Source organism: Drosophila nasuta, chromosome 3 (assembly GCF_023558535.2).
Source record: "Drosophila nasuta strain 15112-1781.00 chromosome 3, ASM2355853v1, whole genome shotgun sequence".
In the NCBI taxonomy this organism is placed as follows: Eukaryota; Metazoa; Arthropoda; class Insecta; order Diptera; family Drosophilidae; genus Drosophila; species Drosophila nasuta.
Window position 1 is genome coordinate 12955875 of NC_083457.1, and position 27981 is coordinate 12983855.

Below are 27981 nucleotides of genomic sequence, written 5' to 3' on the forward strand. Positions count from 1 at the left end.
GCACGCTTAGTACATGTGCACTTTCACTGGCTGCGTTCGCTCTCATATTCGTTTTCGTTTTCATTGTGTGTTGTGCTTTTAGTTTTTTTTTTTTTTTTGGTGACTTTGCTTTTGCATTTGCGCTGGCACTTTGCTTGCTTGGTATCCTTATCGATTTTCAGCGAAATTTCACAGGCTCACACGGCGCACGTCAGTGGCAGTGCCATGCTAAGATTCACTTGTCGCGCTGAGTTCGTTCGTGTCGTGTTCTCCGCTCAGCTCAGCATAGAACAGCTCAGCACAGCGCAGCACAGCACAGCAGCGAGTCACAGTCAGTCAGTCACACAGTACCAGGAATCGTTATGTAAAGAGATTTCAATAGAAAGTACATAGTATAATATATATAATAATATAAGTGAGTGCTGCTGTGACCAACAAATTATTATTCTGGCATAAATACTGCATAACGCCCAAAATGCATTAAGTTCAATAAATCCGCATTTGTGATAATATTAAAAACACATCGCGATAAATTACTGAACAATCCGATTAACGCATTAAATACTTTCCCCAAGAAAACGAAACGTTAAACGGGAAAGAAAAAAAAAACGTAAGCGAAAAGGGAAACACGCTGCCAACTTGTGCCGTAACACGGGACATTGAAAAGAAAGGAAAGCGAGAGAGAGAAAAAAAAGTTTCAGGTAGCAGGAGACGACAAAAGCGAAGCGAAGCGAGGGCGAAGGCGCAAGCGAAGGCGAACGAAAATGTAATAGAGGTCAAAAGAAGCATTGATTTAACGTGCACTTTCTTCTGTTCCGTTTTTCTTAACGTCTTTTTTTGCGGCCATCGTGTGTGCGAATTTGCGAGTGTGACAGTGTGTGTGTGTGTGTCAATTGTGTTGCGTAAAGAATTTGTTAAAAACTTGTCAAACGTTTGATGTTCCATTCACTAGATTAACCCACACACATGCACACACACACATTAAGACACGCGCACGCTTAAACACATACACTTGCAGGCACAGTGGGGCAGTCGCTGCGTTTCTCTCTGCGTGTGTGAGTGTGTGTCAGTGTGGCGCCCATAAATTATGTATGCACATACGTGGCTCCCTATCTCTGTATGTGTGTTTGTGTGAGTGTGCTAAATATTGATGACGAACTACTTACGTACGTCCTTTCGCACAATTGACGAAACTACCACAAACAGCAGCAGCAGCTGAAAGGAAGGAAGCAAAAAAAAAATGGCATGTAACGCAGTTCAATATTCAATAAGAGACCAAGCATAATTACATAATCAAATAGAAGGACTCAAAAACTAAAAAAAAAAAACGAAGGAATATATAAGAAAGAAAAGGAAAACGTCACAATAACAACTGAAACAGAAAAGCAAACTATTGCAAAAGCGAAACCAACGTCAAGTTCAGCATTATTTAATCAACGCCCCGGAAACGCCTAAAAGCGAGCTAAACGAAACTCCCAAAAATAGCAAAACCAAAAAGTCAAAACAACAAAAAACCAAAAAGCAAACCACAACCAATGTACCTGCAACAAAGAAATTGAGCAAATTATAAAACACACACACTCATACAAATGCACAAACACACACACCACACTCACAGACATTGAGACACGCGCAAAGTGAGCGAAAATAGAAGAAGCAGCAGCATCAACTAACGATAAAATTACTGAACAAAATTTAGCAAGAACGAATTACTTTTAAAAATATACAACAAAAAAACAGAAAAAACACCCTCGCTATAATTATTTAAAATACCTATTATATACAAAGAAAAAAGTGCTATAAACAAACCAAGAAATAACAAAAAAAAAAAACTATATACAAATAATACAATACAATTATATAGAGAAGTTATATACCAGTAAATCTAAACCAAAAACATACATACTTATATGCGATTATATATATATCGATGCTATTTATATGATGTAGTTGCCGTTACGCGAATTGTTCAACACTGGATGCATTAACTGATATAACTAGAGCTAGAGCTAAAGGAAACCTCGTAGTTTGTAGGACAAGCGTCTTCTTCATGTAGCGAATCAAATTGAATATACATATATAATCAACCACGCACTTAACGACTAACAAAACTACCAAGTAGTTGCCTCTCTCTATACACATATATACATATACATATATGTATATCTATATACAAATTGCTTAGAATATAACTAAATATATATACATATATATATACTATATATGGATTTATTTTTATAAAGCCGCAACGAACTTCAACTTCAACTCCAAAACTCGACCTAGGCCTAAATTAGAACATAACGCAAAGATAAAACTAAAACGAAAACGAAAGCAAAGAAGAAGCAACTAATGCACTAATTAAAGCTAAAGTAAAAACGTGCAGAACAAGGAGAAGGACAACGCAGTCGCCTCTGCCGCTTCAGCTGCCTCTTGTTGCCGGCAAGCAAAAAAGCTCACGCCTCCAAATTTGCTCGCGTGTTGCTTGTGCTACTTTCTAGGCTACAGTTAGAGAGATATATACACACATATATATATATATATAGAAATATATAAGCAAATTTTACCTGCGTTGGGTTTCTTACGTTACACGGCATACGGCTTACGGCTTAGGGCCACGCCCCGGCATCCCAGCTCCCGGATTCAAACTAAGGCCCGTCCCCAGGACCACGACAACTAAGCTACAGCTACAGCAACAGCAATAGCAACTACATATATAAATGTATAAGTAATGGTAACACCATAACGCCTTAACTTGACTCACAACTTTCCACAAGACCGCAAAATTCGTTGCGTTCATTAAACTTTCACGACCACGAGACCAAGCATTAAATTGACTACAAGAGCGACCAGGAGAAGGAAGGAGTGAATAAACTACTTGTCGAAACGAAATCATAGCATACTTTTTTGCGTTCGCCTGGATAATACATAATAAGTTCATACTATATTTAAGTGATGCAAACGGAAAGCGAAAAAAGCGAAAGATAACTCGATTATAGCTGTTTCTTGTGATATTCGAAACATATAATTAAACGATCGTGACATAACTGAAAACTAACGTAACCGAAAAACTCTCTGTGTGCTCCCTGCCCTGCCCACCATCCTTCAGTTCAGTTCGCCTGCCCCGCCTATCATCGCCACCAACAAACAATAATAATAAATAAAAACTCCACCTAACAAACAATTAATAATAACGCTACTGACAGCCCCCTAGATGATAAAACGTCTATAATCCAAAGTACAAAAGAACACGAAAAACATAAAAGTAAAAAGTAAACCACATTATACATATATCCTAACAAACGCCGACAGAACATAATAGCAACATATGGTATTAATATATTAACTCAGTAGTCAACATACGCGTTAAACATAACCTTAAAACCAAAACCAAACCCAACCAAATCATAAGCAATACAACTAGTGCTGTTAACTATTTTAGAGACTACCTTTTAGACCGTCAGTCAAGCAACCAACCAACCAACCTACTCTACGTTACTCAACACCTCTCTATAACTATAACCCACCAACAAAACGCACACAGTCACTCACTCACACACACATTCACTATCTCAGTGGAAAAAAAGTAGTGCTAAATAAGTGAGCGATAAAACAGTAAAACTGTTAAATAATAAAAACAAGCATAGCAACAATACGAAAAACAAAAATCAGTAACAAAACGAAGGAGCAGAAAACTCCCAGCCCTCCTTCCCCACTTAAAACGTTCCAAAAAGAAGGAAAAAAGTGCTCAGCATGCGGGCGATGTGAGTGAGATAGCTATAGTGCGATAGCGAAGCCTAGCGAAGCAACAACAACGAAAAGCAATTATTTTGTTTATGTGTCCGTATATGTCGTCGTCGTGTACTTGTTCTTGTATTAGTTAATGCCAAAAATCGAAACGGAACTTGCACCTATAACACTCAACGACTGAAACAGTGAGTGAGAAAGTGCGAGTAAGAAGGGAAAGTTGGTGCGAGCAAGACAGAAAGTGACAGATATACACATACACCCAACAAGCAAACTAACAAACAAGCAAGCACACACACACACATATACAATCACAGACGCTGTCGATTACCATATGCAGCAGCAGCAGCATACGATGATAAGTCCCAGAATTGCGCCAGGCGTTGCGACGTTTGCTCTATGCCAATAACAACAAAAACAGCAACAACAACAAGAAAGAAAAAAAACAACAACGACAACTTAAACGTAATACAAATTCAACGTCAGCCGCGACAACAGCAGCAGCAGCTGAGAGTGTATTCCTCTCTCTCTCTCTCGCTCTGCAAGCGTGAGCGTGTGTGTGCGAGAGTGCGCCTGCATGTGAGCGAACGTGTGGGAGAAGCACGGAGGAAGGCGAAAGTTTTTATATTTCTCGTTTTGGCGGAGCGACGATAAACGATAAACGGTAACCAATTTCGCCGTTTCCATGTGGCGGACCTGCTAAGAGGAGGGGCGACGAAGAGAGTGTGGTGTGGGGGTGTGTGTGTGTGTGTTTGTGTATGTAGCTAAAAGAAAATGCACGTTAAACACACACAGCGCCGAGTCAGCGGTCCTGGAGCATTTGGAACATTTACCAACGACCAACGGTATGCAATTATTTTGAATTGTCTTGAAACCATAATAATATATTACTATCCATACTACTTGTATTACCAAATTGTTGTTCATTTAACGTATGAGTGTTACGTTATATTACCTTACGTTACGTATCTCGTATACAGTATACAACATGTAAGCATGTACATATGTATGTGTGAGTGTATGGATGTTTCAATGTGTATGCAGATAATATGGGACAAGAAATCCCAACATTTCATTAAATATTTACAAAGTGTGACCGTAAATAATTTAGTGGACTTGAAACATCCTGCAAACACCTTGTGCCCCAGCGCACACGCACACATCGACACGCTTACATGTGCATGTGTACGTGTACATTTTAAAATATTTACATGAATGTATTTCCGTTTCTGTTTCCGTTTTCGTATTTCGTTTTCGTCTACGTTTTCCTTTACGTTTTGAACATTTTGCCATTCTTTTCGTTTGTTTGCTGAGTTTGTTTGTTCGTTTGTTTGTTTGTTTGTTTCTTGTTTAGTTCAACTGTTGGTATTGATTGTTGATGTTGTTGTTGATGTTGATGTTACTGTTGTTGTTCTTGTGTTGTTGCCAATATGTATGTGTGTGCGTGTGTGTGTGTGTTGAGTGAGCGGGGACAACATCGTGGGCAGCAGATATTTAGACACTTACGTTTGAATGTTCAAGTTCTTATTTGCTCCATTATGCTTATTTCCTTTGGCTTGAGAGCACAATTGCAATTGATTTCCGTCCATCGAATCCAATACAAATCCATGCAATGCCCCCTCCCCACCACACAGCACAAGTATGTCGTCCATTGCGGCGACAGCTGTAGAAAGGAGACTGAGCCTAGCTGGACTCGACTCGGGGGCAGTCATCCGTCACTTAGTCAATGCAATTACGAAACTAGATTAAAAGCCAAACGGCCAACAATGGCGAGTATAGCAACAATAGCAATAGCAACAACAATGGCAAACACGAACACACGACAACTACAACGACAACGACATCGCCAACAACAATGAGCAAGCGTTCGAGAAAATAGTGTCAAAGTACGTTGAGTGCACTTGTACGTAGTGTGCAGAAAGCGTTGCATACACACAGGCGCCATTCAATTACTTGTCCTACATGTGTTCGTATCTGTATGCGTATGTGAATGTGTGTGTGTGTGAGTATGTTTGTATTTCGTGTATTTGTGTTGCATATCCCAATGTACATGTCCAACGACAGCAGCATCAAAATGCAGCAGCGGAAACATTCGCTTTTACTTCAATGATTAAACCACTGACCGAATTTCGGCTTTCTATGTACATACTACAACATGCATACATATTTGCATTTGCATCTGTATAGTTTGTGTGTGTGTGTGTGTATGTGTGTGTTGTTATTGTTGTTGCTGTTGCCTGCACATAGTTCCCCACATACAAAGACACACACACACACACATACACATACACCCTATAACGCAGACAGTCAGAAGGAAAGAGCAATAGATAAACCCATTTTGTTGGTCTTTTTGTGTGTGGAAATCTCGATGTTTCCAATTGAACTAGTTACACATTTTTCTATGCTGTGTTGACAGCAGCATCACACCCACACAGTCACACACATACACAATAACACTTCTTAGCATACACATGTACATAGAGTACTACTATATATGTATGTGTGTGTGTGTGTTGGCCAGCCGGATTCAGCATTGTGTTAGAGCGGAAATTGGCAACTCGTCAGGAATGATGGAAACTGGAATCCGGCTTATCAACTTAGTTTTACGTTTTAGTTTAATTCCATTTCGTTTCATTACCAATCTCATTTCGTTACGTTTGTGTTCCGTTTCGGTTCGTTTCAAGGTAAAAAAACCACCAAAACAAAAAAGCTGTACATTTGAATTTATGTTTGTCATTGTTGTTGTTGTTTTTACAGAAAACTTGCTTAAAAGTACAAAAGTTGAAATGAACAAAACTTAAAAAACAATCAAAAACCAAATAAAAATAATTATAAAAAAACAACCAAAACAGAAGCGCAAGCAAAACAAGTTTTGCTACCAACAAAATATAAACAAAAACAAAATCAAAAGAAACAAAGTGAAATCGTAATCGAAATCGAAATCGAAATCAAAAACCAAAAAAGAATCAGCGTAAAAACATTCGATTGAGTTTCAAGTATAAGTATTTCGCTGTGGAAGCTAATTTTGCCTACTACTGACATCATCAGTTAAGGTACTGACAAATTTCAAATTTCAAATAGCCATTCTCTGCCTCTCTACCTTTCAACTATTAATCAAAAATACAAATTAACTACTACTACTTAAACTAAAAGTACTTACTACTAATTCTACTATTAATACTACTCTACTACTACTACTTATACTTATACTTAATACTTATTACTCTTATGTACTTGCTACAGAACGTCCCCATAACACTTTTAATGCTATTTGCTCTCTTCCTATTTTTTCCCCCATTTGCAAGCTACTTTCAATAGTAAACACAATGCAAACAACATTTCTTGTTAAAATGATATACCTAATACATTTTTTTAATAGTTGTATGACGCACTCTGCTATCTCCCCCTTTCTCCCCCTCTACTCTAGCTCTTCTCAATGTACTATATATTATCATTATGATTTGCATTCATAATTTGTCCCTTTTTTGTCCCAAATGCGAATGCCAATGAACCTCGTAATATTTAAATACAATAATTCATTGCTTTAATCAAATAATTGCTCGTGTTTTTGAAGCTTGCTTTGCTGCCACCCGCTACCCCCGCCAGATTCAGTCAGTAACCACTTTGCCATAACATATAGTATGTGTTTTTGTGTGGCGTCTGGTCATATTTTAGATTTCTATATTTCACAGTAATTTAATTTTAAGATCAATGACATTAATTTTGAATTGGCATGTCGGTTGATTTTATTGTATTTCCAGCTCAATTTGCAAAATATATAAAAACTCTCTCGCACACACACACACGCAATAATTTTGTGGTTGTTGTTGTTGTGCGTTGCGAAAGTTCTCGCAATTAATGTCCAGTTGTGTCAGAAATAACTGATGGTTCTTTTTATAGACGATGCCATTATAGTACCTATTGTAGTAGCTGCTGACCTTCAGGCAGAATAACCGAAAAATTCCAATTAATTATCGCAGTAGACACTTGACAATGGCTCATTTCAATTTAGCTAGACGACTGATTGATCCTTTGTGTGCCACAAAACCGGTTTTAGTTAAATAACTAAATGACTAACTAAACTATCCGAGTGCGAAGAATACGGAATTAGGTGTCTGTCTCAATTGGAAATATAAATATGTATCTAGCTGTACGTCGTTTCTCCAGAACGTAGCTAATTGAATTATCAATTATACAATATCAAAATTGCGTTCGTATCGCATCGCATCGCATCGAATCGACTTGCAATTAGAGACGATGACAGCGATGACTGTGATTGGAGCACTGTAAACATTTGAACAACTAAAACATGAAAATTGAGTGGCATGTTTAGCAAATTATTTAACTTTGATTTGTTCATTAATTTGTTTGTTCCATTTGCAATTGCAATCGGAATCGCATTCGCATTGTCATTGCCATTTCCAATACGATTTCATATTTGCATTTCTGATATATATGCATTTAATTTCTGCGAAATGCTTTCATTTCATTGTATTGCAATTAACAAATCAATTTGCGCAATTGTTTAAAAATATACTCGACCGGAATGTTGCACAACTTGTGACGCTGCCAACTGCCAAATGTGTGGCAAAGTTCAAGACATGCATAATTAATAATAGACTTATGAATATTTTTGCTAAAATTAGAGCAGGCCAATTGCTTTGTGGTTTCTTTGCACAAAACTCATGCCCGAAACTGGGCAATTCGACAGCCTGACGACAGCGCGAGGGTGGGCACAACAGTTTGCGGGGTTGTGGTGCAAAGAAAAGAGTGTGGAAAAGTCGAACTTTCTTAATAAAAAACTTTTTTATTTGCCATTTGAAATGCGTGTATTGGGATATAGATTGGTTTACTTAGAAAGTTATTAGAAAGATAATAATATTAGAAAGACAATAATACACCATATTTAATTTTAGTTGACTATATATGGACATTTCTCTGTTTATAGATAATAAATAGACTGCTTTTTAATTTGCCTTAAAAGTGAAGTGTCTTTGTAAGAAATGTCTAAATGTTTCAATGATGTCATTTTGCTAATTGATCTATTTCAACGATTTTTCTATGGGTATATAAATATTTCTAGGATTTGAAATAGAAAAAAATATAGCTAGAATGCAAAGTAGATTCCTTTCTAAAAACACGGTTTAGCTCCTATTCTTCTGTTTTTTTTTAAATGTACGACTAAAAGTATAATAAGTATTATTTGCACTAGCAACAAGTAGAAAAGCTACAGACGAGTGTACTCGACTATTAGATACCCGTTACCTATTTGCAATAAAAGCTGAAGTTTGGGTTACTATTCTTAAAATAAAACAAATTAATATATTAAATGAATACTAAATTATACCAAAGTCTATATTTGGTACATCGATTTACTATTACATTTCAAATATGGTATATTTAGAATACAAAATATGCCAGATTGTCAATCACGCATCTGATGCCTTTTGACTACGGCTCAAACTTCCCTCGCTTGTGCGAGAACATGTACATACAATATCTCCATTATATGGCATATATTCCCATCGCCTCGTGGGCTGCAGTTGCTACTGTAAAATTGATATAATTTCGATAAACGAAATGGAATGCAACAGCAGAAACAGCAGCAGCAGCAGCAGCGACCGGGCGCAATTACGCTTCTCGAATTTACGCTTAATGCCTTCAATTGGCTTTTGAATTAATAATTGAGTCGTATTGTATTTAAAAGGGGGGCCTCACTGTGACGCAAGAGTCCGACCGACCGACCGAGAGACTGTAAGCAAGTCCGAGACCTGACTGACTACCCTCCAAGTCTCCCTCCCCTCCCCTGTCTCTACTTCCCAAGGCAGTCCCTGACCACAAAGCACAATCTCCAACACCAACACCAACAGCAGCATAAGGCATCAGGCATCTGGCATCAACATCAGCATCGCCATCAAAAGACAAATCCGATTGCCCCGAGGATGCAAGCACGTGCTCTCAATATGAAGGGTCTCAGCCACTCGAGAAGTGTCTCCAATGCGCCAAAGTTGACATTGGAGCAGGTCCCACACTCAATAAAATTATCTGGCCTAAGGTGGACACACCAGCAGACCAGCCACTTGGCAATGCTCTTGATCCGGATGCGGCTTCAGGTTGCCCCTCAAATGAAAAAAAAAGAAAAAAAGCCTAACGACATTTTGTGTCCGCAACACTTGACATACGTAATTCGAGTATGCCGAAGTCCAAATGAAAAATACATAATAAAATTGACAATAAAAGATCGAAATGTAAAATAAGAAAAAGCAAACCCTGAACCCAAAACTCAAACCCCGAAAACTAAACCTGAAGTTGATGATGTAGCTTAAGTTTTGTGTGTAGTGCGAAGCGTTGCTGTCGCTTTCATTTCAAGTTGAACTTGAAATCGGATTAATGCAGGCATATCTGTAAATGTATCTGTATCTGTATCTACAGCTGTATCTGTATCTGTATCTGTATCTGTATCTGTATCTTTGAAGGGCTTTCGTGCGCCCAAATCCAAATGCACAGTCATTTTGCTAATGCACATTACGTGCGCAAATATTTGCCAGCTGGAAACTCAAACTCGAACTCGTATTCAAATTCGATTCGAATCCAAATTCAGATAATTGCATTTGCTGTGTGTACTCTCCGTTTTGTGTGTGCGAATGCATGGCGTGAGCACTTAATTGAGTGAAATTGATTTTAGTTTGCTCAACGGTTCGATTTTTGCACTCAAATTGCGCGCACACACACACATACAGTTGAAGCTAATAAAATATTTGCATTTGTTGACACTTTGCCTAACAAAAAGAAGAAAGAAAGAAAAAAAAATATAAAACAAAATAAATAGAGAAATTTGTCCGTTGTCTCGTTTGCGTGCCAAACGAGTTGAGATTGCGACTGAAGCAGAACCCATCATCGATAGCACCAACCAACTGACTCTGAACAAAAACCAAAAAAACAGCATTGTGCTCTCACTCTCCTTCTCTTGAATAACTGCCACAATTTGAGTGCACACACAGCTATAACTATTGTATGATATGATATGATAGATACTCGGTATCACGCACACTGACATGACACATACTTACTTACTTATTAGCGAAGCATTTGAATTGTTCTTTCTTTTGTTCGAACTACCGAGTATTCATCATACATACATCGCGACATGCGTACATACATTTTCATCAACATTCTTTTTAACAATACCCACCATAACCTCCTCACTGAGCAGTGCGCACAGTGGGCTGCAACCCATTTGCATGGCCCACTTTTTGCCCTTGAAAATGTAACAGTGCATAACGATAAAATATGCAAATTTCTATAAGCTTCTTCTACCTGTAACCAACCATTCGACTATTCGACCTTACACACGCACACACACACACATACACAGTTTGACCCAGCTCCCCATTTGCATAACAATAAACAAGGATTTTGCAGGCCATAGTCGAGGGTATTTCGAGAGAGGAAACTGTATCGTAAAACGCTCTTGCATTTTTCAGATTAGAAAATTGCGAGTTTAAATAACGCATTTAATTATATGAGATTTGAAATAATAGTTGGTGGGAATTATGGATACGACCTTTGTTTATAAACAACTGTGGGGGATTTTAGTTAGAGATTGAATTAAAAATATGGATTTTAAAAAGTGGAGTTACTTACTAAGTGGCATCTATATTTTTTTATAATACCAATCAGATTTTTTGAATATTTTAAACTAGGCGAGCTTTTTATGCGTAATCTACTTTTCATTTTATAAGATAAAGCTGGAAACTTTTGTATTCGACAGCAAATTAATTCAATAATATTAATTTTAGTCAATATCTATAAAAAAATATATCATGATTTATTGGATTGACAATTTAATTACTTCAATTAACATATTACTACAGAAATAGAAATGAAAATAGACAGATAATTTCAATTCCTTTAATCTGTCTAGAATTTGATTAAAACCGACAATAAATTATATCTTTAACCCAATCATAATTTGTTGAGCTGCCTTTGTTACTTTAAGCAGAATTTAAGAACTATATTAGTTTAAGTGTTAGCCTAGGCCTTTGTGAAGATCATAGATATACATATTTGGCACTACAAGTTATTATTCTATTAGCTCTATCTAAATTACAAGATCAGCTCTGCTATAGTGTACAATGGTGTGGTATAATTTATGAACTCGAGGCGATGGTCAAGGGCAATTTGCGGGGGCATGTCAAACAAATGAGTGGGGAACACAGATTGCTGTATTGCGGTGCTTATCTTATCTGTTTTGCTTTTAGGAAAATTTGATTTAGAGCAACTTCCGTTCAGTTCGAGTTTGGGGGAAAAAGAGGTCTAAGGTTACGGTTATATATCTTTGGTATTTGCACAATGTGCGGCGGGATTTGCTTGCAATGTTTTTGTACACACTTGGATACTTGGCTTGGCTGTGAGCGTGTATCCGCAGCAGCTGTATATACATACATACACATATATATCTCTATATCTATCTCTAGTTGAATTTGTTTGTATCTCTATCTCTATCTGAGTGCCATGCGTGTTTCTATACATTAATTTAGTTCAATTTTTCGCGCGATCAAAAGCAGATGAGCATGTCGGCTGGTCTGGCCTGGCCCATTGTATATATATTGCTATAAATATTTACTTGTGTATAAATTGTATCATATGTACCCAGCACTTATGATGAACTCACATTGAGCCATTCAGTTCAAGCTCAAGCCTCCATGTCACACCACCTCCCAAGCCTCCCACTTCCACTTCTCCCTCCTCACTCTCACTCTCTTCTCTTCTCTATTCAATTCTATTCCTTCAGTTTTGTTTGGAAGCTCAGAAACTCACACAATTGCACAATCAATATTTATAATTAACAACAGAGTTCTTTTGTTTATTTGTTTGTCTCGCGGCGTGTGTTTTCCACACCGTTTCCTGCTCACTTTAGCGTAGCATCTCTCTTTCTCTCTCTCTGTCCACTTTATGCCCCACTCTCCTTGATCTTGCGCCCGTTGTCCAACCCCCTCACCCCCACCCCCGCTGCACATTTGTATTGTTTGTTGTTTTATTTTCTTTTTTGCCAATTTCAAATAGATAAATTTGTGTGTTTGCCGGCGACTGTCGCCATTCATTCTGTATCATTTACCCGGTTCTCATTCTTGTTTGTCTGTGCCTCTTGTAGCGCTAGCCGAGACAACTTGTACCCCGACGATCAGCAGCAGCAGCATCACCAGCAGCAGCAGCAGCAGCAACATCAGCAGCAGCGTCACTCGCATTCACATCAACATCTGGTGCGGCAGTCTCTGGTCAGCCTCAGCTACGCACAGGCGGGCAGCAGCAGCAACTCCGCGACAGCTGGAGCCGGGTCGATTCCCATCCACTCGCACTCGCAGTCGCATTCGTCATCGGTGCGCAACAGCCCGAGTCCCAGTCCGGCGGCTGATCAGCATAGCTGCAGCAGCGGCAGCGTTGGAGTCGCACTTGCCACACGAAGTCGCCGCAGCGAGCAAACAGCTCGTGACAACAACGACGACGACGACGCGGACGCTGACGACGCTCTTGGTGTCTACGGTGGCATCGGAGGGGACGGCGACAGTGTCTCGCTGCTGAGGGGCGCCGTTGGCTTGGGCCAGCTGGGCTTTGATGAGGCACGCGCGCAACGGCAACGCAGCAACAGTCGGCTATCCAGCGGCATCTCAAAGCAAAACTCCTGCGACAGTCGCAGCGGACTGCGTATCATCGATCACAGTCACAGCCACAGCTACAGCCACAGTCCGGTCAGCTGTGGCACACAGAGTGTCAGCAGCACTGGCGGCCAATCGGCTCTGTACGATGCCTGTCACGAATACACGCGCAGCTTGAGTGCAGCCCCAGCCACATCTGACATTGCAACAGCAACAGCAGCAGCGGCAGCGGCAGTTGGTGGTGGTAATCTTGGTGGTGGCACAGCGACAGCGAGTGGACTGCTTAAGAGCCATTACAGTGAACAACAGCTATCGGAGCCGCATTTTACCAATCTCAATCTCAATCTGAACAGCGACTACGATACGGGCAGCGATAAACAGCAGCTGGTGAATCAAACGTACATATTCAAGTGCATTGCGAATAGTCCATCGTTTCTGCGCACCAACAAGATCAAGGAGCAGTCGAAGAAGCTGCGCAATCTATCGCTCAAAACACGCACCGCCAAGAAGAAGGGACAAATCATTTCGAAATCGAACGCGGTGTCGGATAACTCGTTGCATCCGGGTGATAAGTATCTGAATCTGTATCTCGTTGAGAAGAAGCATTCACTGCAACCGCAAGTGGTCAGCACAACGAATCCAGTGCCGGCATCAATCTCAGCACCCGGTTGCTCCACTTCCTCCTCATCCTCGGCGGCAGCAGCAGCAGCGGCGTCACGACAACAACAGTTGCCGGCGCTATCGGCGGTTGCGGCGCGACAGCAACAGCTGCTGCTCAACGGTTCGCTGAAGAGCAAGACGAAGACATTTCCGGCGTATCGGGCGTCCGTGCGCAGCGAGAGCGACGACAAGGAGTATCGCGGCAGCGGTGGTAGCAACACCATACCAACGACGGGCAAAAGTCCGCCGGTGCCGCATTCGCTGGCGGCCAAGATCAGCGGCAAGAACTGCAACAATCTGCTGCACAACGCCGGCAACAAGCTTAGCGTGAGCAGTAATTCATGCCACAAGCTACATGCCCACAGTCATCAGGGCCAGGGACAGGCACACACGGCGTATACGCAACATCTGGCCTCGTCACCCAAGAGTTCGGTCTCCAGCAACGGGCATCTAAACAAATACTGCCTCACGGACATCACACGCCGCAAGGCGGAGTTTAATCGCCAGCTGAGCGCCCCCACGGATTACACGCATCATTCGTCCAGCAACGGTTCGCAGCAGGGCTCCGAGGCGGCCAATGAGGCGGTTGGCGAGTCAACGATCACAGTAGCCAGCGCTGGAGTGTTGGGCCAAGGACACGGCCAGGGACACGCACACGCACATGTGCATGCGCTGAGCGCTGGACAGGCATCGACAGCGCCGGCAACATTGAAATCGCTGCAACTGCACAACTTTGGTGTACATCATCAGCCAGCACGGCCCACGTCCACATCGTGCACCAATAGCTTCAATCGACGTCACATACGACGGCACAAGAGCAAGCTCAGCGAGCGGTGAGTTTACCCTGACAACAAACAGAAAAAACCCTCAACTACACATACTTGAGAATTCTTATCACTAGCATTAACCAGTTACCAGTTTTTGCCCAGTTCGCTGGCGAATTACGCATGCAAAGCGTCGACGCGACGTTGTTGTCGTCGTCGTCGTCGTCGTTAAGTTCACGTCTACCGGTTTCGGTTTTTTTCTACCTTCGCTTATCGTGTGCGGCATTTGCATAAAGCCATCAGCATCGTCTGAGTGTCTGCTTTGGAGTCTGAATCGAGTCTGGGATTACTCTGGGAAGAATGGCCGCGTAATTACCGAAATACCTCGCGAACAGTCAACTTCAAGACGTCGCGTTGCGCAGTTTCAAATATAAAAACGGTTGGCAGGATCGTTTCAACGTGCAATCGATTGCCGCGAGTATCGCACACAGGATCTATCGTTGCTGTATCGACAGCTGTATCGATAGTTGTGCAGTGACCGTGAATTTGATATTGAATTGGATATTCAGAATTGTGTTGATTGTTTGTTGATGCGGAAAACTCCCGGCATTATTTATTAGCATAATAGTTTTCGCTTCCCAGTGACTAAGTTCGCGCGCAATTCGTTTAAAACGAATCTATAATTTATTGCACTAGATTGTTGCGTTTTCTCGCTCGCTCTCTTTCGCTCTGCAACTATTTATTTGTTCGGTTCGCGAAGCTGTTGCCGTTGTCGTTGTTGTTGGCCTCTCGCCACCCGGTAGACCCGTTAGGCCAATTCATTTACATAAAATCTAGAGGTAATTTGGTGTTGATGATAGCTTTTCGTGCTTTTATTGGCGTAAATTTTTGTTTTGTTTTTAAGAATAGCAAGCAAACAAATTATAGTCCGGGTATAATTTGCGGCCGATGCTTCGCGTTGTATCGCACAATCAATTAAAAAAGCAACGCAGCACACACACACACTGACATACAAACTTACACACAACAAAATATTTGTTTTTATTTATTTATTGTGCAACAGGCAGCGAGAGTGCCTCAGAACAGGTTATCAAGTCGCCTCAGCAGCACAGCTTCAGACAACTTTGAAGCAAAATCTAAATTAACTTACGAAAAAAAAACCACACACATACACGTGCAAAGAAATAATAAAATCACAAAAAAAATACGGCAGCAACAGCGGCTGTCAATGTAAAAAGAAATCAACAACAATAATGTGTTTAAGTGTAGCTCTAGAGCTTTGAGTCTTTGAGTGTCGAGTTGTGATCAATTATTTAATTACGCGCACAAATTCCCTTTTCAGCATCTCGTGCGATCTCGATGTCAATCGCGATTGTGATCGCGATCTCGCCCCGGGTTTATTATCGATTGCCACAAATTGAAAGTCGAGGTAACAAACAAGCGAACATAACTGTAAAGCAATCAACAAGCAAACAAAACAAACACCAAACTGGAGGACGCTCGCGAGCCGCGTAACACACAAGCAAACATATGTATGAACGCACGACTCACACACGACGACGCACACACGAATCGTTTTTCGGAATCGTTTTTGGTTTCGGACTCTCGCGCTTGATATTCGGAGTGTTTGCCGGCGTTCGTTGGCTGCGCATTGCGATAGCCGCCGCTAGTTGCGCTCGGTTAGCGCGATTGTAATAACTTGGAGAAGATAAACGACGGTCTATATGTTTCGGTCTACGACGGCTCATGGAGTAGAGTGCCCACAACTCAAAAGTAATATTATTTTTGCGCGCCGCGCACGTTTCACAACAAAACAGAACGCAGCGATAACAAGAACAAGCATCAGGCTTCGGTCGTCAAATTGCTGGCAAACAGCTGCTTGAACACGTTTTCAATTACAAGCTGGCGACAAAAATTAACGCAAACCACAATTAAAAGCGCAATCAAAACTGAAACTGATATTGATATTGATACTACAAACTGTCAAGTTCAGCAATAATGTGCATACATAAATCACATGTATGCTGTGTGTGCTTTATAGTCGCGTATATATATTGACCAGAAACCGATCGTGATAATATTGAAAAAATGTTTTGTGCTTCTCATTTGTGGTTTTTGCCCGCGCAGCAAATTCTATAGTGCATTTCCCTTATTTACAAAGAAATTAATTATAGCGCGGAAAAAAAAGTACTAAAATTGTTTAATAAATTCATTAGTCTAATGCGAGTGAAGATTAAATTAAATCAGCTTCATCAGGCTTAATTAAAACGAAGCTTTCCCATTTAAAAAACTACACTCAATTGAGTGTGAACCAACACAGAACTGAACAGAGACGAAGAGAAGTGAATAGAGAACTTAGTGTAGTGCAGTGAAACCGTGAGCAGATTAACAAAAATAACAAACAAAAAAAAGTGTGTACATAAATAATAATACAACATAAAGAAAGAATACAACCAAACAATAGGCATTCCATCAGAACACAAACACACTTCACGCGATTTCGTGTGTCAATAGGGCAACATTTCCGCAAAAAGCCAGAAACTGAGAAAAAGAGACAGAGTCAGAGTCGAGAGACATTGATAGTGTCGACGACGCCGGGGCGAGAGAGACCTTGACAATCACCGAATGCAAGGTGAGATCTGGATCTATAAACATAGCTCGGATCAAGTGCGTGTGCATCAATTAAACAACAAAAAGCCCCGACATAAAGCATAAACATACTTTCACTGCGACTACTTTATAATACATTGGAATTTGTTGCAACTCTATATTGTATATAGTACTTATATTTATTGGTTTCAGTGTAAACATTGTGTTTTAACAGTTATTATTGTGTTATTATTATTGCAGTTTGCTAAACGGCGATAGCGAGGAATCAGTACGCTGCTCGTATTGCTCCGTATTGAATGTGAATGAGAACGACTTGCGAATTTCATTTGAAAACACCTGCACCGACTCGCTGGTCACCGCTTTCGATGATGAGGCACTGCTAATATGCGACCAAGGAACCGAAATGGCAAGAGCAAAGGTTTTATTAGTACTTGTAGAGCCAGGGACTTCATTCACACTTAATTGATCCCTTCAAAACTGAGCTGAGACATCATCATCACACTTAAACAAGATTATTCACGAGTGCAATTATCACTCACTCACTCACTCACTCACTCGGTCGTATAAATAGAGCACACACATTACACTTGTTGTTGACTTAATAATTGAGAGGCAGCTTTGAATCAGCTTTGAATACCACTAACATTACTTTTGGGATTTTTCCTTTCCTCCCACTCGCACATACGGATGGCGCAGGTACACTTTGATGATGTGTCGTTGTACGGCACTCCGAAAGAGGAGCCAATGCCCAACATACCGATAGTCTCGGAAAAAGTCTCGGCGAATTTCCTAAAAAGTCAATTGCAATCATGGTTCCAGCCGACGGACAATCGTCTGGCCATGAAATTATTTGGCAGCCGCAAGGCTTTGGTCAAAGAGCGCATACGTCAGAAAACTTCCGGACATTGGGTCATACACCCGTGCAGTTCATTCAGGTAAGCAAAAATATCGTATATGAACTACTTATAAGATACAAATTTTTGTAATTTTCTTGAAACAGGTTTTACTGGGACCTTTGCATGCTTTTATTATTAGTAGCAAATCTTATTATCCTGCCAGTCGCAATATCATTCTTCAACGATGATCTGAGCACACGATGGATTGCCTTCAACTGCCTAAGTGATACTATTTTTTTAATAGATATTGTAGTCAATTTTAGAACAGGTAACGTACAGTCAACAGTCTTATAACTACATCCATTTAATCGATCTTATCTTACATATATTATATTTAATAACAATTTGCAATTTGCAGTTCGCAATTCGCAAAATAATGAAATTCAAGTGTGCTAATTTTCCAATAATAATCGCGCACACATTTTGTGTGTATGTTTGTGGAATTTCTTATATGTGTTTGCTTGTGCAATTACAGGAATTATGCAACAAGACAACGCTGAACAAGTAATATTGGATCCAAAGCTTATAGCTAAACACTATTTAAGAACCTGGTTTTTTCTCGATTTGATTTCGTCGATACCATTAGATTATATATTTTTAATTTTCAATCAAGTAAGTTATTTGTATTTAAGAAACAGTACGCAACATTTTGATTAAGATTATGAAATTGCAGGATTTCTCTGATTCTTTCCAAATCTTGCATGCCGGACGCGCTTTGCGCATCCTGCGTCTAGCTAAATTACTTTCCTTAGTTCGCCTGCTGCGTCTGTCTCGCCTCGTGCGCTACGTATCGCAATGGGAGGAGGTCTATGTAAGTACACGGTTCAATTTTGGCAAAACACTTTACATTTTTCTTTGCATAGTATAACTACGTATGTGTACATATTATTATTATGTACTTTTATATACATATATTTGTTTTGAATTTCTTTCTTTTGTCATATTTGATAATGTTTATATACGTATACTTAATATTTGATATTGACTTTCAATTTACAATTTCGTCCATTGTTCAGTTTAGTTTTTGATCGGTTACGTTGATTATTCTCAAATCAGTTTTGATTTTGCCACAATATGTTGTAACCTTTAAGATCGACGTATGAATCTCATTGCTGCAATACATTCCACACCGAAAAAATGTTCGAAAGAGTCGAAAAGAGCCTAGGTCTGGGTTTAGGCTTAGTACAGACAGTCAGTTGGACAGTGGTCAGAGAGTTGTCTATCTATGTAGTCCAAAGTGCTCACTCTTCTCGAAAGATAACAAAAACAGAACCAGAACAAACAAAAAAACAACAAACTCTACATTTGATTAACTAGTTTTATATGGCGCGCAAAATGTTCAAACTATAAAAATTTCAGTTGTTATACAGAACCTTAGTATACTCGTACTATGTGTGTGTCTCTTTGATTTCACTTTACGTTGTGTTTTGATTTATGTTTGTTTCATCATTATATATATATTCTACCTTTTTTTAAATATATATATATATATATATGTACTGAATGTACCAATATAAATGCGACCAATTCTTCCTGCCGTGCTGTACAATAAAAGCCCAACCAAGCCCAGTTTGTTTTTTTGTAAATTTTCCATCAAGTAATTTGTACTTTTTCCGCCAACCACAAAAGAAATAAATATAAATATGTTCTATTTGTTTTTTTTCGTCAACTTGTGTTGCGTTGCATTGCGTTGCGCCTCCAAGCCCTAGTCCACAGTCCATGTCCACGTCCAAACTCCTCAAGCTGGCCACAAAAATAACAAAAAGAAAAGAAAAACAAGATCAAAAAACAATAATAACAACAAACACCTCACACACAGCGCCTCTTCTCAGCCGCTCAACTCGCTCGCGATTCGTTTCAATACTCGATCGTCAATACTCAATGCTCAATGCTCGTAAACATTTTTATTATTCACCATGTCTCGCGCCCGCTACGCTTGAACCTTCGCTCGATCGCGGCAGGGCGAGGGCGAGGGGAGTAAGTGATCTTCTTCAGTTGCTTTCTTTCATATATGTATATGTTTGGTCGATTCTTTTCCGTTTCTTTTTCCCATTTGATTTTCAAATATAAATATTGTATATCTTTTGGAATTTCATGTCTTCTTTTATCATTTTGGTCGATCTTGATTTTCTTGCTGTCTTTTGATGCACTCCAACAACAAAAAAAAGCCAAATCTTCATTGCACTATGTACAAAAAAATCTTTGGAGTCTTTTTTTCCTAAGTCGAAGTACCACAACTGAGAAACATTTCAAACATCTTCAAATGTTGACAAATGCTTTTTCTCCACAACCAAACTAACTACTACAATAACAACAAAACACTTTCTTGCGCAACGTCACCCAACAAAATTATTAAAAAACAAAACAAAAAATATAAGTAAATAACGTACAACAGAAACTTCAACTTGGACTCTGTTTATTGTTTTATGATTGTATACATACATATGTATTTATTTTTGAAACAAAACCAAATATCTATAATGATGACATTTTCGCCACGCATACAAAAAATAATACAAAAAAAAAAATCAACAACAATTTGCTTATCAAAAATCAGACTAAGAAACAAAACAAATCAACAAAAAACAACAAACTATTTTAAAATTAACAAACAAACAAATCTTAGAAATGATGAGGGCCTAAAATACCTGTGTATATATATGGTTTTTAGATTCTGCAGAATCTACAGAAAAAAAGTGCTGATCGCAGAGGGAGAATGCACAGAAAAGACAAAGATGGCTTGACAAAAAGCAACCTAATTCTCAAGGTAACAACCAAATACAAAACCAAAACATCTTTAAAATTTTTAAGAACTATAAACAAAACAAAAAAAAAATTCAACACTATTTAAAAACCAAAAAACAAATTCAATTTTTTGATAAACAAAAACAAAAAGCCTTGATTGATTGACATTATAATTATGTATTATTGGTTGGAACATAACTCACATTTGAGATATGATTAAACCAAAATTGAGTTTTAGTGCATATTTCGTTCGTTCGTTGGTTCGTTCGATTGTTCGATTGTTCGTTGATCATGTTTGCTTGATTTTAATGTTCGTTCGTACATTCTGTAAATTTTCTAAGACTGCCTTTTTATATACATATTGATTGATTGATTGATTGATTGACATACTACATACATATGTTCTTGATTTGAAGCATCAATAAAAAAAAAAGTTAAAACGAAAAAAAAAACAATAAAAATCATATATGTATCTGCACTTCGGTTGGAATCGAAGCTGGTTTTCATGCACTTCACTAGGTGTGGGTTATAGATGGATAGTCCATGTCCGATCTGTGTCCGATTCCTTTTGAAGGCGAAGCTTATAGACTATATACCTATAGACGTAGGCTTCATGCATGAGCATGTCTAGATTCGATTTTCTTCTTAGCCAACGATTAGTTTTAGTACAACTAGCTTTAGTCCTTTTGCTCTCTCTCTCTTTTTATTATCAACCATTTGTAAATAAAACAAAACAAACAAACAAGATACCCCCAATTGACATCTGTCTGTGAATTGCATTGAGACGCTTAGGTGAAGATTTCCAAGTCAAATCAAAACGCGAATCCGAATCCGAGTCCGAATGCGAATGACTAACAAACAACACATGTAAAATATAATAATGAGAAAACGGCATAAATACAAAAATAACAGTTCTTATACTATATACATAGTTTGTTCAATGCTTTTTGCTTTACCACTTGGCAATACGATTACAAAACATTAACTACAAAAAAAAAAGAAAACAATATAACAAAAACACATCAATGATATGGTCTGCCAGTAAAATAGAACTCGTAAAATAGCGCCCCATATATTTGTAGTCGATTGATGAATTGTATATATGCATACAGACAATTACCTACATATATATATATAAATACATACAATATCGCAGCAACAACCCATCTACAAAACAACAACAAAAACAACTCGTACTCGACCTCAGTCGCTCGCTCTCATGTACAAAATGCCAAAGGTTGCTGCTGCGACTGCGAATTGTTTGAACGTTGCTTTTGCGTAAGCTTGTTGGCCAAAATGCTGCACCCCACTCACAGAACACAACAACAACAGTAATATCAATAACTGCCATTACAAGAGCAAACAAATGTAATGGTAAGCGTAGCAGCAAGCTGCAAATGTTGCTAATTGAAAAGTACTGAAACACAATTGAACGTTTTGTATAGCATACTTATTTGGGCAAATGCAAAACTCGCTCACACAGTACAGTAATAATAATACTTGCTATCTGTAATACTTGCTACTGTCACAACAACAACAACAACAAACAAACAACAACAAGCAGAACAAGAACAACAACAACTACAATACACTTTTGATTGATATCGTAATCAATGCTTTTGCTTTTGTTTTTGGCGCCATTTTGTGCTGCGCGCTTTATTGCCTCCTACTCTCTCCGCTACTACGCTACTCTCTACTACTCTATTCTCTACTCTACTCTCTACGCTACTCTTCTCTACTGTATTTAGTACAACTGTAAAGCTAACTAATTTAACTCTGCTACTGTTGCCAATTACTTTACTTTTTTTGTGTTTGGTTTATTCTCTCCTTGCGTTACGTATACTTGATTTTGTTTACATGGTTATGGGTTCTTCTTTGGTTCTCTTCTCTCTTTGGTTCTTCTGTTGTACAAAGATTTCCAGCTGAGATTCGCGTGCCAATCTTCTTCGTTTCGTAAGTCTGTGTAAAATGTAAAAGGCCAAGAATCCATGCACCAATGCATTGGTGAGCTGTGTCTTCAAAGTCCAGGCAACTTCCCATATCTTGTAGTTCACCTGAACACACACAAACACACACAACTCACAACCAAAGAAACAACTGAAACTTGAATGCAATTTTACTCTCTCTCTCTCTCTGTCTGTCTCTCACTCCGTTATGGTTTATCTTTTTTGTTTAATTTCGTTACGTTTTGTTGGTTTGTTCCTTAATATTCTGTACAGAAAAAATGTAGAACTAACAACTGAGAATTGAAAACAAAAAACAAAAACCAAAAACAAAAATGCTTTTCGTTGTATAATACTTTGGAATACTTGAATAATTTGAACGTTTGAACGGCTTAGTGAGCATAATTATATATATTTATCATACTTACTTCCATATACCATGCTAAGTATCTACAGTATTACTTATTTTGGAATTGAGCAAAAGTTAAGATGAGCACTTGTACCATAATAGCAGCTGATTTGCACAATAAAAAACCAACAAACAAAACAAAAAACAAAAAAACAATGTAGAAACTGGTTTGATTGATTGCTCTCAGGTTGTACTACACTGTTGTATTGCCTAACACTAGACTCACATACAAATTACTATAATATAATATAAATATATCTTATCCTTTTTTTTGTTGTATTCTTTTTTTTTTGGTATTTCGTAAACTATCGAATTCTATATTGATTGATAGCGATTTTCTCTCTGCATTTTTAGAGCCAGCCTTTTTGAGTGTGTGTCGGGGCAACAAACTGATAGCTTATGCTGATACCTCTTAAAAAAAAAGAAAAACTAACAAACTAATTAAGGCGTTTGCATACTTATTGGCATCACTGTTGAAAGTATAAACTGCCAGCTGTTGTTGCTTAGCACATCGCAATTGTTTATCATTATAAATTTTGTTTTTATTTTATTTGATTCTTTCTTTTTTTTTTTGGCTGTGGTTTGGTTACAATTTTTTTGGTTTTTTTGGTTGCTTCTTTTATGGAAAATTTTGGCGCAAATTATTTGTACGTATTTTTGTATGACGCGTTCAACGGCAGCCGGAAAACCAAAAAAGAAAAAATTCAAATTGAACGGAATTCGATTTTGGGTTTCTCAATATATAATAATTAATAATAATATATATTTTGGTTTGTCGTATTTTAAATGTGAAACTCACAAATTGTTATACACCTAATACTCCGAAACATACAAATACACCAAATAAGTACAACACACACAAACACACTTACACACACACACACACACACACACGCATACATGTAAAGACAGTGCGGTGCTGGGCTTGCGTTGATGTGCACTCTTTATTGATAACTCTGGTTGCAGTTCCTCAATATGGCCTCGGTATTCATGAGGATCTTCAATTTGATTTGTATGATGCTCTTGATCGGACACTGGAGCGGTTGTCTGCAGTTCTTAGTGCCAATGTTACAGGGTTTTCCATCAAATTCCTGGGTATCCATCAACGAGTTACAGGCAAGTTTTCATAGTTTAGCCACAGGAATATCTGATAATAATAATATTATTATTTTTGTTTTTTTTTTTCAGGAATCGTATTGGCTGGAGCAGTATTCATGGGCATTATTCAAGGCCATGTCGCATATGCTGTGCATAGGTTATGGCAGGTAAATAAAGAACAATGTTTATACATAGAGTAGAAGGGTATAATAACTTACTAGAAATGTATGTAACAGATATATATGTATGTAAAAGATATATATTTTTAAGCAGCATCAACAGCCGAGACGATATAGTAAAGTTCGTCTGTCTGACTGTCCGTATAAACGCCTAGATTGCGGAGACTATAAGAGATAGAACTATAATTTTCTATAAATTTAATTTTCGACATCACTTGTTATTGTTGCTCATCAAGTTTGATTTTTGTCACGTTCCTATACTTTAGTCTTTTTGGTGTATTAATTGGGTATATTCTAAGAATAATATTGCACTCTTTTGCGTCTATTAAAATCGGATTGCGGGGGTCTTATAATAGAGCACACTCAACCTTAGATTTTATTCGTGTTTTATTTTATACGGAATATTTACATGGGAGAAGAAAGAACGTCCGTATGTTGTTTCCTTTAAACAGCAAAATGATAATGATAATCTTATAAGCTAGATAGAGAAGTATTCGGCACATAATGATTCTTCAAAAAAAAAGAAAAAAGTACTACGCTTAATTTAAATTTAAAACTTCAGGAGTGTCAACTATAAAAGTAAGCTTTTCATGATGTATTTAAATAACTAATATGATATGATCTGCTTGAGACTTTCTACACATTTTTAAATTTTTGAATATTTTTTAATTTTTGTAGATTTCCACCACAGTCACTAACGGACATGTGGCTGACGATGCTATCGATGATATCGGGCGCCACATGTTATGCATTGTTCCTTGGTCATGCGACCAATCTAATACAGAGCTTGGACTCCAGCAGGCGGCAGTATCGCGAGAAGGTCAAACAGGTGGAGGAGTATATGGCGTATCGCAAGTTGCCGCGCGATATGCGGCAACGCATTACGGAATATTTCGAACATCGGTACCAGGGTAAATTCTTCGATGAAGAGTTGATACTTGGCGAGTTGAGCGAGAAATTGCGCGAGGATGTCATCAACTACAATTGCAGGTGGGCGATCTAAATGTAGCGGCATTAACTGCAAATCAGCATTAGCTACTGCATCTGTAGACATACATCATCAGGCTGAGTGTTTAACCAACAATCGCACAACAATACTTAATCACACAATCTAATTTTAATCCCACCACATTTCCGTTCACTCATTAATCTATAAATGCGTTTGCTTTGCTCACAGGTCCCTCGTGGCGTCAGTGCCTTTTTTTGCTAATGCCGATTCGAATTTCGTTTCCGACGTAGTTACCAAACTGAAATACGAAGTTTTCCAACCAGGTAATATAACTTTTGCAACCATAACGTTGACAATCGTAAAACTAACCTCAAAAACTCGGTTGAAGGTGATATTATCATAAAGGAGGGCACGATCGGTACTAAGATGTACTTCATACAGGAGGGCGTTGTGGACATTGTTATGGCCAACGGCGAGGTAAGTTTTGAAGACTAAATAAGATAATAAGTTGATTATATAATGTGCATTTATCAGGTTGCCACCTCACTATCGGATGGATCTTACTTCGGTGAGATCTGTTTGCTGACCAATGCGCGTCGTGTGGCCAGCGTGCGAGCCGAAACCTATTGCAATCTATTCTCATTGAGCGTGGATCATTTCAATTGCGTTCTGGACCAGTATCCGCTGATGCGCAAGACCATGGAAACTGTGGCTGCCGAGCGACTCAATAAGATCGGCAAAAATCCAAATATAATGCAACAAAAAAGATGAGCAACTAAGCAATCCAGAATCAAACACAATTACGGCGGTGGTCAATGCATTGGCCGCCGAAGCCGATGACTGCAAAGATGAGTAAGTTATATTAGTTTATATTAGCAATTATTTACACTAATGAGTTTTTGTCCGGCCAACGGGGGTGTACTCACAAAAATAGCACCAATTTGTATTTCTATTTTTTCATATAACTAATATTATAACTTTTTGTATTAAGTATTACAAAAAAAAACGTTTTTTTTTTATTTATATATGTATAATTTAGTTATTCCCTTATGTAATAAAAGTTAAATTGGGATGTTATGTTAAATTGTTTTTTTTTAATGGATTTTTTTAGCGGAAACATTTTTTTATTTTCAATTTCGCAGCTGTTGTAAGAAAAAGATTATCGCATAAAAAAATATTCCCTTAAAGGAAGAGTCCTTCTATTAGAAGTGTCCGCATTTTCACGTATAACTTTATTTATTTAAGAATTTCCACCGCATGATGGTTGAAGGTTTATGTGTAAATCATAATTGCTGTTGTTAAAATAACTTAATAAAACTTTGTATAGTTGCAAGTAATGATTTAATAGTTCTAATTTTACATATGATTGCGATTACTAAGTATGGTATAATATGTCATAGTAGTTGTTATATATTATTTCTTGAGATCAGTATTCCAAGACTTAAGCTTTATTCTGAAAATGTGTATAATATTTCAAGGGGGAAGGTTAAGTTATTTAAATTAAACTTTAAGAGTGCTGTTCCTAACTTTGCTTAACATTATATGCCATTATTGTCCCGTATAAACGTTATCTGAAAGCTTAAAAAACGTAAGAAATTTCTTAAATTGCTTATTGAAATATTCTTCCTAAACTAAAGCTTTATTACCTAGGGCTATATGTACAAGGGAAAGTATAGCTTTAATCGAAGCTTATTAATCTATTCTCTTGCTCCGCAGTGACATGGATCTCAAGGAGAATTTACTGCATGGGTCAGAGTCGAGCATTGCTGAGCCGGTGCAAACGATACGCGAGGGTCTGCCCAGACCCAGAAGCGGCGAGTTTCGCGCTCTATTCGAGGGCAATACTCCATGACACTGAGGCATCATCATCAAGGGCCCTGGAACAGCCAACATCACGCATCGAGCAACCATCTGAGTAGCGGTTTGCAACCCAAAAGAACAAAACAGAAAATAGTAATACATACACACACACACACATAAAAGCAACGCAGACACAGATACAAACACATACACAACACACACACACTTGCGTATATAATAATTAGTAAAATGAAGAAAACCCTAAAAGATGAATCAATTTACGGTAGTCTACATACAAGTATATATGCAATTGCGATTTAGTAGAAAATGACAACAACAAACAAACAAAAACAAAACGAAAAAAAAAATGAAGAGATAGAAAACGTATTACACAACAATGTCCTCAATAATTATTCATAATTTCAGCTCCGCTAACTGTGATGAACTTTAATATAAGAATCGAAAAAAAAAAAATTAAAAACCAAAAAAAAAAAAGATGAGTACATAAATAACTTATACGATAAACAAAAAATTCAGCAGCCAGTTAAA

The 27981-nt window shown here is 38.3% G+C and overlaps 1 protein-coding gene across 1 annotated transcript; it reads left to right on the forward strand.

Annotated features, from left to right (window-relative positions):
- The first annotated feature begins 218 nt into the window (after positions 1–218).
- LOC132791563 (uncharacterized) lies at positions 219–27929 on the forward strand. The gene is given in 16 exon segments (XM_060800527.1): positions 219–4568; positions 12878–14872; positions 17654–17819; positions 18110–18348; positions 18414–18577; positions 18785–18921; positions 18983–19120; positions 20981–21076; positions 24373–24522; positions 24595–24671; positions 25362–25673; positions 25861–25955; positions 26021–26109; positions 26167–26394; positions 26396–26484; positions 27349–27929. Coding segments are annotated over 16 exon segments (4182 nt in total). The 5' UTR covers positions 219–4497; the 3' UTR covers positions 27485–27929.
- Positions 27930–27981: the final 52 nt, after the last annotated feature.